At 40.6% G+C, this 12,822-nt stretch overlaps 1 protein-coding gene across 2 annotated transcripts in view; it reads right to left on the reverse strand.

The window, feature by feature from the left end:
- Nucleotides 1–12,321, reverse strand: part of PIGG (phosphatidylinositol glycan anchor biosynthesis class G (EMM blood group)) — an 84,155-nt gene extending 71,834 nt beyond the window's left edge. For both annotated transcript variants that reach the window (XM_065662550.1, XM_065662551.1), the window contains exons 1-6: nucleotides 12,099–12,321; nucleotides 8,560–8,765; nucleotides 7,179–7,388; nucleotides 4,943–5,131; nucleotides 3,289–3,427; nucleotides 766–978 (exon numbers count right to left, since the gene is read on the reverse strand). In XM_065662550.1, the coding sequence (XP_065518622.1) occupies nucleotides 766–978; nucleotides 3,289–3,427; nucleotides 4,943–5,131; nucleotides 7,179–7,388; nucleotides 8,560–8,765; nucleotides 12,099–12,258 (1,117 nt within the window). In that variant the 5' untranslated portion in view covers nucleotides 12,259–12,321. The remainder of the gene's footprint in view (nucleotides 1–765; nucleotides 979–3,288; nucleotides 3,428–4,942; nucleotides 5,132–7,178; nucleotides 7,389–8,559; nucleotides 8,766–12,098) is intronic.
- Nucleotides 12,322–12,822: the final 501 nt, after the last annotated feature.

Consider the following 12,822-nt stretch of genomic DNA (forward strand, 5'->3'; position numbering starts at 1 on the left):
TATAAATCGTGACAAGGACTTCAAGCTTCACTGTCACTTTAAGACAACTTCTTCTAATGTCCATGGTAAAATATTCTTCCTTCATCCTCCAACTCAATTTTATTTCACACAATTATCATATTAGCTTCCCTAGTTATATTGCAATTTGTAACATGCTTCATTACAATATATTACATTTTGCTAGATTTGGCTTATTTTTTCCACTTGTTTTTTACCCTTTCCTCCAAATACACACACACACATCTCCATACATGCACTTTTAATAAACAACTCTGCAATCTTCTACATTTTCACTCCAAATTAATTCATACATAAGAATGAATAAAAACATAACTTACCCTAAATTATTTCCTAATTTTACCTAAAGCATGCTTTTATTTAAACTAGAAAATTCGACTTCATTGTGCTATTCTTCCAAACAGCTCAAAATCAGTGCCCTATGTAGGATACCTTAGAAATAGCAAGTACGGAACCACTACAATTTCACAACACTGGGAGTTTCAATTTAATCTTACTCTCTCAGTATTATTTCTGCTCTTTTGCCTAATAGGAGTAATACTTGTCATCGAGAAAACCTTTGTTTAGAGACAGTGTGCCAGAGTAGGTTACAGTAAAGACTGAACTCAGTATCATTTCTCCAAACGCTACTCTCAACTGAATAGCTACTTTGCAGTCCCATGCTATGCTCTTGACTGTAAATGCCCACATCAAGTTGCAAACAATTTCCTTTTGTACATGTAACTTTTTTTTTTTTTGCCGATTTACCTTTTTCATATGCAGGTGTATTCTCTTGCAGCAGTCTACTAAGCTGGAACCCATTCAGGTGCACAAAACGCAGTTGTTCTCTCATTGTCCTGCCTCCCACAACTGGCAATATAAGGTTCCCAACACTGTTTCTTGAAATCGGTAGACCAAGACCTACTGCCAGAGTGCTAGCTAAATCAGTTTGTTGCACAAGTTCAGGTTGTGTTAGAGGACCTAGAATCAACCAAAAAAGGAAAAAGAAAGAAGGTGTTTCAGTAACAGGTCCATTCTATTTCTCCAGAGACAGCTGGCGTCTTGTTAGTTTCAAAGTTTTTTCCATTGGTGTTAGATCAGCTATCTGGAGTAACATACAAACAGATGAGTGATCTTTTTCAGCTGCTGTCCTCTGCTGTTGTAAAAACAAAATTTATTCAATTCTCAGCAACTGCTATAAACACAACATTAATATTATACCTGTAAAAAAGCAGGTAGTCCAGGAGATCACCTTAATACCAAGTTGCAGCCCACATCATAAAAGGGTTTGATAACTTTTTCATTAGAAAAATAGAAAGCACTACAGTAGACTAATTTAACGCATGGACAAAGAATGAGAATTTAAAATAATCTTGACAACATTCTGCAATGTTCCTGATAATGACAACAGCTCAAGATATAACTAATATCAGGTTGCTAGGCAAACAGAATTAGAGGTCAGATAAAGAATGCTGAAACCCAATTCCATGGCTCTGTGCAGGCAAACCTAGCGATTTTTAAAGAGTTCTGTGCAGGATGCCATTACCTTCCTGCAGTTATATGGATTAGCCTTCAGTCCCACAGACATCTACACAGATGAATGATTTCACGAATGTAAGTAATCTTTTGTTTAAGATTGTCTTGTCAATTGTTTCTTTGTGTGCTTTAGTAGTTACATAACACTGTTTTTCTATTATGCTTTTTCTTTGTTCTCTTTGTAACTCCAAGCACTGAAGTGTTTTGACTTAAGTACAGTACAGAAAGAATTTTATATGCAGTCTTTATAACTCTCAAGGGTCCCTTTAAGAGCATTAGAACTTCTCTCATTTCTCACGTAGCTCTGATTAATCCCATACTTGTACAGAATGCCATCTATAATCCCTAAAACCTCTTTGCATGAGTGCCTGCACGTCAGCAGTTTTCAGATTTCATCTTTAAAGGCAAGTTCTTCACTGGTTAAAGAAAGACAAACTACCAAATGCATTTAACCAATCATGGGTGACACATTCCTCTAGAAGGCTACACAAGTAATATTCTGACAGCATACTAAATGCAAAAGCCCACAGGATTACTATTTTGAGATCTACCAAATTAACCACAGTACATTTTGTTTACAATAGGATCATAAAAAGCAGTCACTAGAATTCTGATTAGTGTAGCAATGAGAAAGCTGCTGTGTATTTACATGAGCATCATCAGAAATCACAAATGTGATCCCAAAGACAGGTGAACAGAGGTATTTCACTGTATTGTAAAACCTGCATGTTTGGTTTAAACCTAACAGAAACTAATCACAATGAATAGGAGATTGCATTTACAGAATCTACACTCTCATGGCCTGATTCCTAACACATAACAATGAAATTTGTAAAGCAAAAACTTACCTGAGCACTATGGTTAGCTCTTGACTTTGTTTTGAGTTTATATCTGAAAAGAGTTCAATGACTCCTCAAGCAATGCTTTCTATTGTAGCTGGATAACAGCTTTATAAATGACAGAGATAAATGTACTTCCACCATGCTGCAGAAACCTCTAGCAAGATAAACAAAGCAAGGTTCTGCAAACAAGGTTCAGCTTTAAAAATAAGTAAATCAGACTGACATGAGCAAAAAGCAGAATGAAAGGAAGAGGGAAGTACTATTTTGAAGAAAATATTCAGTCCTGGTATAACTACATTTCACCAATTCACTCAAGTCAAGGAGTTTCTTTAAACAAAACTACATATTAGATTAAAGATTCTCTACCACACTATTCCCTTCTTGCCTCTTACCTTAAGCTGTACTACACAAGTAGAAAATGAGTTTCAGAAACAGATAAACTCACAGAGATAAATTCAGAGAGGAAAAGCAATTCTTCCTCTTTCCTTTTACACTCAGAATGAGAAATTATCATTCATTCCTCTATGCCGGCTCTCTGAGATGGAAGAATGGAGGCCAGGGAAATACTCTAGCCAAGAAAGACAAAACTCAGTTTAAACAGAATTTTATTTCTGTTCCTATCCATTTACCACTATCCCAGGATCCTGACAACAGATCACATTAGATCTCAACACTCAAGTAGGACAGTGCTGCAAAAGGTTACCATCTGAGGATTACCCAATTCTCTCAGTGGGAGTGAAGCCTAGGTCATGGTTTCATCACGATACAGGCGCAAACTCCGGCTAAAACTAGAGTTCTAGGTCACACAGAATAACCTTGCCAGATATCTCTAGAATTCGTCAGGAAGAATTCCAGAGCTAATATAGGGATGGCAATGTGTTCTAAAAAAGGTCAAAGAATTTTTGATCCTTACCACTTCTCTTTTCAAAAGTGGAGCTGATAAACAGTAGTGGTGTGTGCACTTCTCCAGCTGAAGAACCACCATGACTACCTGTTTCAGACATCCCATGATCCCCACAAACAACTAGCAAGTTGGGAAGAGAGGCTTCTTCCTGCAAGTCACAGAAGAAAATTAAAGATCCTGTGCAAACAAGATACGCACACATAACAATGATAGTGAAGCGTTATTTTCACACATGGTTATTTATAATTTCCATTTTTTAAATTAGCTCACAACACCTGGGGCAGATTACAAGAGTCACCTGCAACTGCTATACAATAAAATTAATTTTTAACAGTTTAGGCACACATATGTACGCTACGTACGTTTCAGCACGTTGAAAACAAAAAACCCCACAAAAAAGCTCAAAAAAAAAAAAGCAACATACAGAGTCACAAGAAACTAACTGAACGATTAAATAATCCTATGGTGGGGGGGGGAGGATAAAATCAGGAGTCCAGGAGCAGTAGCGTGATCAGAGAAGTATTTGCCCCTCCATTTCTTCAACTTCATGAAGTTTTTAATATAAATGCTAAATTACTAATATTGTAAATGTAAGTATTATAGAAGCAATATAAAAATAATCCTATTTCTAAGAGTCTCTATTCTCTCAAGTGCTTTTGGGGTAGAAATATGGTATGACTGAGCTTAAATTATGTTTATTTTTCTGAAGAAAAAGAAACATAAGCATAAATGAAGCCTCTCCAACAACCTCAAGCTAACAAAGACAGCAGAGAATAAATATTGTCATTCTATAACAAAGCAGCTTTTTGTCATCTCTAGTTATTACCAGTACCTCTTGTTTCCAAAAGTAGTGATTTCATTATTTCTGTACTCTAAAACCAAGATAAAGATTTGCATATGTTTGGCAAAAGCAAAACATAGTAACAGACTGCAGCAAAACCCCTGCAATGTTCATTAAATCACAGCTTCCACAAGCAGGATTTAATCTCTCTTGTCATACAATAGTATCTGACTAAAAATACTATTGAAATTTTGTGAGCAGCTACTGTGAACTGCAGTTGCCAGAATCAAATAAGAAAAAAGCTTCAGGCCACATAAAATTAGGATTTAGCATTTCAACATCCAGACTATTTAGTTAAGTGACATCCTGTATTTTCATATCTAAAACCAGATTCAGCTTTAGTAATTTGTGCTACATCTAACATAAGAAAAATGCTGCTTACAACCATCATTTCTATATTAATGTTTTCAATATCTAAGAATTAGGTATGACTTCACAAGTGTAGAAATCAGAGCCAATAGCTATACATGCGTATTAGTCCTTCTGCTGAATTTCAGTACCAGAAAGCACACCAACCACCATTTTAATTTATGAGTGATACGAGAATTTTGGCATGCATTCCTCTCCTCTTCCTGCACACCAAGGGGGAGTTACTTCCCACAGCTATTCAGAAGAGGCTGCTAACAGATGTTACTAAGGTTGGTCAGTAAATCCTTAGAAATGATACTACATGCCGTTAACTGGAGAATGGCCAGGGAAGTAAAAGAACAAAAGAATGCCCATTTCGGTCTAGGAATAAACAAGCCACCACCCACAACCAAGCAAGCATTTTAAAATTAGTCCACAACTAACAGAAACTGATCCAAGAAGGAGCTACATTACCTTTGAAAGAAGAGAAATATGAATCTTCTTCAGGATGTTATCCATTTCCCGCAGTTTTGTTCCCACTAATGGGCTGTTTGGCCCAGTCACGTGTCCAATATGGTCCAAGCCCAGGTAATGCAGTATTAGGAGATCCCAGTCTTCTCTCTTTAACACTCTGTCCAAATGCCTGGTAACATTATCATCAACCTCAGAAGTAAAAGGGAAAACAGTTAAAAGGTAAAAATTGTTTCAGTCTTGTGTAAAGCACACAAAAATGAGATCACACTACCCATGAAAATTCTGTAAAAGCTGATGAGAATTAGAGTCACTCACAATGTTAACAGAGAAAAAATAAAAAAATAAAAAAAAAATCAGATTGATTAGTTCAATGTCAGGCAGTCAAAAAATCTATCTTAACAACACAGACTCTTCACCCCATTTCACTTTTTTCTGGTCATGAGGCATCAGATTACATGGAAACAGAGAAAATCGGTTGCCATGCTTCCACAGATACTTTTAACAACTGCTTTAAGAAATTTTCAGTTACTTCTATCCTTCACATTCTTGATTTATCACTTCAGAAGTAGGTATAGGGAAAAGCCTCTCTTTTGTGCTTGGAAGCACAGGGGGAAAACCCACTCCTTTCCACTCAATTTTTGCTACTGTGTAAACACAAAAAGATTGTACTTGCTGTAGGCAAAAGAACTGACAACACAGCAAGAAAGAAGAATTATTCAAAAAGTGTTATTTGGGGCCTAATTCATATGTTCTCCTGCTTAGGCTCACAACCTATTTTTAGTTGCATATGTTTCTCCCTGGGTATTAAGAAGCCTTACAAAATTTCACATGCAACACCATTTTGATGACTAGATATAACTACCTAAAAAAAAAAAAAGTTTCTGACTAATAGACTATAGGCAATCTTTATGCTTTCTGAATAATGAGCTTGAGAGACATGCAATTGCAACCAATTAAGTGTCTTCCAGTGCACATGTTAGACCTATCTAACTTCCTTAAATGTGGTAATGAGAATACTTAATGTCAGTAGCAGCAGGTTGGTAGCCTCAGGTTTTACAAAACATAAAGGTTCAAAATACAAACTAGAATTGCCAAACCATTTACTCTTTTAGCATGCCCAGAATAAGAAATTTCTTCATTTTTGTTTCATTTACTTTCTATGCTCCCTGTTTGATAACATACTGAAACACTACTCACATTGCAACTACAAAAGCAAAACAATGCTATAGAAAGTGTGGCTATAAGAATCATAGAATTGTTTAGGTGGGAAGGGACCTTAAAGCTCATCTACTTCCAAGCCCCCTGCCATTGGCAGGGATACCTTTCAGTAGACAAGGTTGCTCAAAGGTTGCTCCATGCAACCTGGCCCTGAACAGTGCCAGGGATGGGGCAGCCACAACTTCTCTGGTTAACTTCTTTCAGTGCCTCACCACCCTCACAGTAAAGAATTTCTTCCTAATATATAATCTAAATCTACCCTCTTTCAGTTTAAAGCCATTACCCCTTGTTCTATCACTGCTCACACTCTTAAGAAACATCTCTCTCCAGCATTCTTGTAGGCTAACTTTAGATAGTGGAAGGCTGCTCTAAGGCGTACCCCAAAGCCTTCTCTTCTCCAGGCTGAACAAGCCCAACTCTCTCAGCTTGTCTTCACAGAAGAGGTGCTCCAGCCCTCTGAGTATCTTCATGGCCCTCCTCTGGACTCGGGATTGCCCTGACACAGGTGCAGGGCCTTGCACTTGGCCTTGTTGAACTCCATGACATTGGCACTGGCCCACCTCTCAAGCCTGTCAAGGTCCCTCTGGATGGCATCCCTTCCCTCCAGCATGTTGACCACACCACACAGGTTGGTGTCGTCAGACCACACAAGTGAGATTATATATGAACTGGCCCTTTAAAGATGGCACACACTAATATAAATGTGATAGCAAACTGGAAACACGGATAGTGGAAGTGGTGTTCCTTCCTAACACAAGCTTTGTGAGACTACTGCAAGTCAGGAAAGTTATACAGTAGCATGTTCTTTGTTACTGTATCATCCAAACACTTCCCACAGCATATGCACAAGGGACTGAAATGCTTATCTCCACATTGCCAATACTGAAAACACATATAAATGCAATTTTGTATTTAATTGTCAGGTTTGTATTACATAAGCATAGTTGTAGTCATTCATTCTTAGAAGTTGCAACTATGTTTGTACTCATTTAACTTGAGATTATACAAAGCCTCTCACCTCTGTGAAGTCTGACACAAAAAAGGATGTTGTTCCATCATACTCCACAAAATGCTTTGGAAACAATTTAACCCAAGTATCATCACCATAAAAGATTATTCTTTTCCCTGCTGTTTTTGCCTGCCATATCAGGTTGTCATCCAAAAGAGCTGGAGAGTTGAGATTCACAATAACATCAATGAAACCAGGTATGCTACCCGTCATCAAAGCCTACATAAAAGAAGAAAATAAGAGAGACATATGAACAGAAACCAAAGTTTCCAGAATTCAGAGCACAGTGTTAGTGTAAGAAGAAGTAATGAAGTAGACAGCAGAGAACTTATACTTTCAATGAACAAAATAAATTAAAAAGAACACATGAGCTGCAATGCCACATTACATCACCTGTCACAACACAGTGCTAGCTGATAAAAGAAATTTTAACTTCTTTGCAAAAAAAGGTAAAAATTTTATTTTCTTAATTAACAGACAGCAAAAAGACTTTGTATGCCAGCTGAAATTCACTTCATTTACTAGTCAGTAAACCACCAAAAAGAAGACCCAAGTAAACTGACTTAAGATAACAATCACCATGGAAGCACATTCAAAACAGTAGTTAAGCATCTTCTGGAAAAAGTAATGAAGTCAACCTATCAAGAGCTACCAGGCTGTCTCCCCTTCACTCTCTCACTGACCTTCCAGCTGACCTACCAAATCTCATTCCCTCAGCTTCTTCAATGCAAGAAATGTCACTCAGATCCACCGCTGAGAAGCCTGGATGATCAAGTATTTTGATGACACAGTCACAATACGTATTTTAGTTACCTGGAATTTGGCAGAGTTTCATTTTCAAGCTCTGCAAAAACACCCCTATGACAAAACAAACTTACGCTAAGCTGGATTTCCTATCAGAAGTTATAAGAACACAGACAAATAGCAATAAACATGCTCTTGAATAGAAGACAACTGGAAAATGTGATAACTGAGAAGCTACTGCCTTCCCATGATTATAAATAAAAAGATTACATCAATCACTTATGCCAGCACAAGGGCCTTAACTGCCCTTGGCTGATTCTCACAGACCTTCCCACCACAGAGCTACCAACTGAGGAAAAAAAAGAGGCAACATGACTTGAGTTGAAGCTGCCACCTCTTCCTCAGCCCCCTCTACATTCCTTTGACCTCTGACCTGACCGTTTCTTCAGGAAAAACCTCTGGGCCACAGCAAATCAGGACTCTATCCCATACACCACAACAGCAAAGCGAGTTCCAGCCACAAAGTGCAGTAACACAGCAAACCTACCCTCTATGCCAACTTCAAGTATATGAAATAACCCAGCCTTAAAAACTTTCTCAGTTTTTAAAAGAGAAACTACCCTAAGTGGAAAAAACACCCACTTACCTTAATTCGAGGCATAGTCACAGTGGGTGGCTTTGCTTCAGCAATGAAACTGTAGGATGTCCCTTTTTCAATAACTTGTTTAGTATATGGCATGAACTGTTCACCTTTGGACCCAAACACAAAGTCATCTCTCAAAGCATCTATCAGCACAATGACAACTTTTTTGAAAAGTGGTGGTGGAATTTTGGTCCAGTTAGAAACCATTCCTAAACAGCAACAAAAAAAAAGGATATTAAAAGTCATTAACAAATTTTAACAATGGCTAAACAGATGTCAAAGGACAACTTCTGTGCTAAATTTATATTCATAAGTGAGAAGCTGCAAACAATAGCAAACATGAGAAGTATTCAGAGGAAGCAGAGTTTTCAGGCCATCCAGCATAGGAATGACACAATAAAAAATCCAATACACCATCCAGGAAGTAAAACGAAACATGAATGGAGTGCACAATGGGAAGCATCATGATGGAAAAGCTGTGAAATGGAGAATGCTCAAAGGAATAAGAAGGAATAGCTGCTAGCTTCTCTCTGGCTAATTTAGTAAAACTGAATTACATATACCCAAAAGACAACTTTTATGAGTAAAAAAGATGCAGCATTCACCTGCGCTAATATCCACTTCTCCATTTCCATCAAGGCTTCTCAATCAAATCCAATCATAAGAGAACATGAGAATTACAAACAGACAGGTCCGTTGAAATTCGAAGGGAAAAGATCTGTGCACACAAGGTAGAAGCGTGTATGCCAGGAATGTTCAGTGATGGCAGCTTCAGGGTGAAAATCCAATTCCAGAATGCCCTGAACACGCTACATGACTGAGCACAGCAAAATGCTGCTGTGCATCAGGCAGTAGGCACTGTCTTGCCTTCAAGCCCACCTCTTTCTCTTTTATGGACTTAATGCTGGTTGCAGCAGCTCCTCATTTGCATTGAGCTTGGTCCACACATTGACATTTAGCTTTCACAGGGGTAGGTTCTGGCCCAACCTCTAAAGGTCCCATATCTCTACCAGAAAAACGCACAGAAGGACAAAATGGAACCAGAATGGATCTTACCCACCGATCTCTACTTAAACAATATTGTGGTGAATCAGCTTCTCAGTACATGCATTATATAAGTTAGCGGGTTTACACTCCTTCACAGTAAAATGTGTTTCTGTGTAAGTGGTTGACAAGTTGGAAAGGTCACAGATAATGTTGTGTCTAACAAACAAACCTTAAAAAAAAATCAACCTCTGAAACTGTGGTTTTGGGTAGATAGACAAACATCAATAAATTCACATTCACAGACTCATTACTGCTAGCAATTTTGTCCAGATAAGGAAACTGGGGAAGGGGGCACAGCAGGGGGAAGAAGGAAGTCTCAACAACAACAAATCGCTAAGTGCCAGCAACCCTGATTGAAATTATAATGTTGTTTTTCCAGGACTTGATTTATCAACTTAGGAGACATGCTTTAGCTCTCAGCAAAGGCACAACTGGAGGCACTATACTGTTGGTTAAATCTTTCTCGGCATTTACTCCTATCCATTTGACTAGGGAAACAAAACTTGTTGGACACCAAAATTGTTCAGATCACATACACGTCCTTCTCACAACTCCCTCTTACAGTGTTATTCCTCAGCGAGTCAAAGTATTGAGAAGTGGAAATAGGACTCAATGACAAGCCACCTTAAAATACTTATTGTAAGACAGTTAAAGCAATACATTGTGTAACTCTTGGCATGTGACATGCTAATTCATTCCTGCTATGGTTATTTAGAAAACAGTTACTTTAACCTGAACTTCTGTAAGGCATCAAGAAAACCAGAGGTTCTACCAAAAATTTACCACAATGAGGTAAGGTTTCACTGTTGTACAGTCATCCCACAGGCAAGACAGCATGGATTCAATGGCAGTCAGGACTCACAAAGTGAATCGTTCAAGAAATTTAGAGCACTGAAGAAAAATTATTTTCTGAACAGCTCTAAAGCAGACTGAAAGCCTTGTGTCATGGTATCGTAAGCAATCTTCTGCCTTCAGAGTTTATAATCCAGACCAAGAGATAACTCTGCAAGCAAACTGTCATGCATGAACTACAGAAAGGAAGTTTTCTTCCACTGTCACTCCATTTCTGCCTACATCTACCTAGAGTACTAGTGACATGCCTAAATTTAAACTGCTTGTAGAACCCTGGGGCACACATTCATAATCTTCAGTTCAAAGCAGTCTTTTCAAAACTCAATTGTCTGACACCTCCCTCCCAGCCAAACAGTCCCCTGCTATGGTAGTCTCCTGATAATAATCACATGTGAATGGAACATTTCACTCACAGCAGCCTATCAAACATCTCTGACAGTCTTGGTAATCTCCAGCTAAACAGCAACCTGCCGTTTGGCAGCATCCACACACTGTTACCAGATTAGATTCTTTCGCTGTTCCTGCTGAACTGGTATCAGCACACCATGCTCTAAATTACACAACCTTCTCTTCCCTCCGCTCTCACAATTTAAGTAAACCTGTCCCAACACGCATAATGTCATATACTTTAGAAGGATTAACAATAACACGCAGATAAAGGCCCAGTTTGGCAGGTACAGTCCTGTTCCATCAAGTTAACCGTAAGTGGTGGTACTGAGCAAAAGTTTTGTATGTGCAAAATACTACTCAACTCAGCTGTCCACTGATCCTGAAGTTCCACCCAAGCCCCAAACACTGGTAAAGAACACCCCTTCAAGTACACATTCCTCTTTTTCACATTATTTTAATGTAACTTGTGACTGGACATGCGAGACAGCTATGGGTCAGCACATCCTCTACTGACCTTTCATTAAGGAGATGCTTGAAGACTTTGATTTCACAGTTTCAGCTAAGAGATACTGAGCAGGACCTGTAGTGACCATGATTTCAGAGAAACGGTAATGGACAGCAATACTGTGCATTTTGCAATCTGACCAGACTGTGATGCAAACCTTTATTACTGCAGTTGGTTTCCTCACTACTGAAGTGTCAAAGTGTCACTGAAGTGGCATTAAGACACTCATACACCACAGAAACAACCACTAAGTTAACACAGCAAGCACGCAAAGCATTGTAACTGAAATGGCATTATTTAATGTGAACAGCCTGCCATTAAAGAGCATCGGGATTGGGAAAGGGGACTAAAGGACAGAAAAGCACACCCTCAAAAAACGTGACAGCTGATGCTCAGGCCTTTTTGCGAGCAGGCTCCGCTGTCAGTGACCGACAACTACGTGCAAGATCAGTGAAGTTCTAATCGTCTTCGGAAGCAGGTGCGGAAGCACGCTACAGACAGCTGTCCCGCCTGGTCGCACCGGCTGCTCCCGCCTCTGCACCCCACAACCCGGTGACCCAGCACACACCGACGGCGCACACGCGATGGTGGGCAGCACGACACCCAGCCCCGCCGGGGCCCGCCGCCCGACCCTGACCCCGCCGCGCCGGGAGGCAATGGCCGTAAGCGTCGCCCAGGGTGAGACGGGGCGGGCCGGGCAGCAGCCGTGGCGAGCAGGAGAAGGGGAGGAGTGGGCTGCTCGGATTACCTGGGCCGGGCGGGGCCGGTTCAGCGGGAAGGTCCCCGCTAGCCTCTCTGCGGGGTAGGGACCTGACGGGCACCGGGAAGAAGCCACGGAGGAACAGCGCGACTCCCAGCACCTCCACCAGGAGGCAGGAGGAGGCGAACACGCCCGAACGCAGCCGCATCCCGCTCCCCCGGAACGGAACGGACCGCCACCGGCCCCGTTCCGCCGGCTTCCCCGGAGCGGAGCACACCACCCCACCCTTAGCTCCGCAGACCAATTAGAGCCCGCAGTACCTGCCCGCCGAGCACTACTATTGGCTAGCGGCCAGCCAACCCCTCCGCGGGAGGCGTGGTCCCAAGGCGGAAGTAGACCCGGCACTCGCAGCTGCGCGTCGTGGGTGTCTTTTTGCGGCCGGAAGAGGGAGGTGCGGAGGTCTTAGGTTGGTGCCGGTGTTGGAGCTGGTGTTTGCTGCAGCGATAAGCGGCGCTGAGCGCTGCTTGCCCTGAAACAGGGGCTGGAAAGCGGGGCCGTGATGGCAGGGAGATTTCATGTGAAGTTGCAGTACCGGCGTGGCAGGCGAGAAAAGAAACAAGTTGGAGACTGTTGCAGGTGTGTGGCAGGCAGGATCTCCCTACATGCATATGCATTTCTTTTTGCTGAGTAGTATTAAACCTTTTAACCTTTCCATTGATAGGAAGCAGACTAGCGGGTGTGCCATGGCAGGTGAAAGAGGAGACGTAAATTT

This window comes from Lathamus discolor, chromosome Z, assembly GCF_037157495.1.
Source record: "Lathamus discolor isolate bLatDis1 chromosome Z, bLatDis1.hap1, whole genome shotgun sequence".
In the NCBI taxonomy this organism is placed as follows: domain Eukaryota; kingdom Metazoa; phylum Chordata; class Aves; order Psittaciformes; family Psittacidae; genus Lathamus; species Lathamus discolor.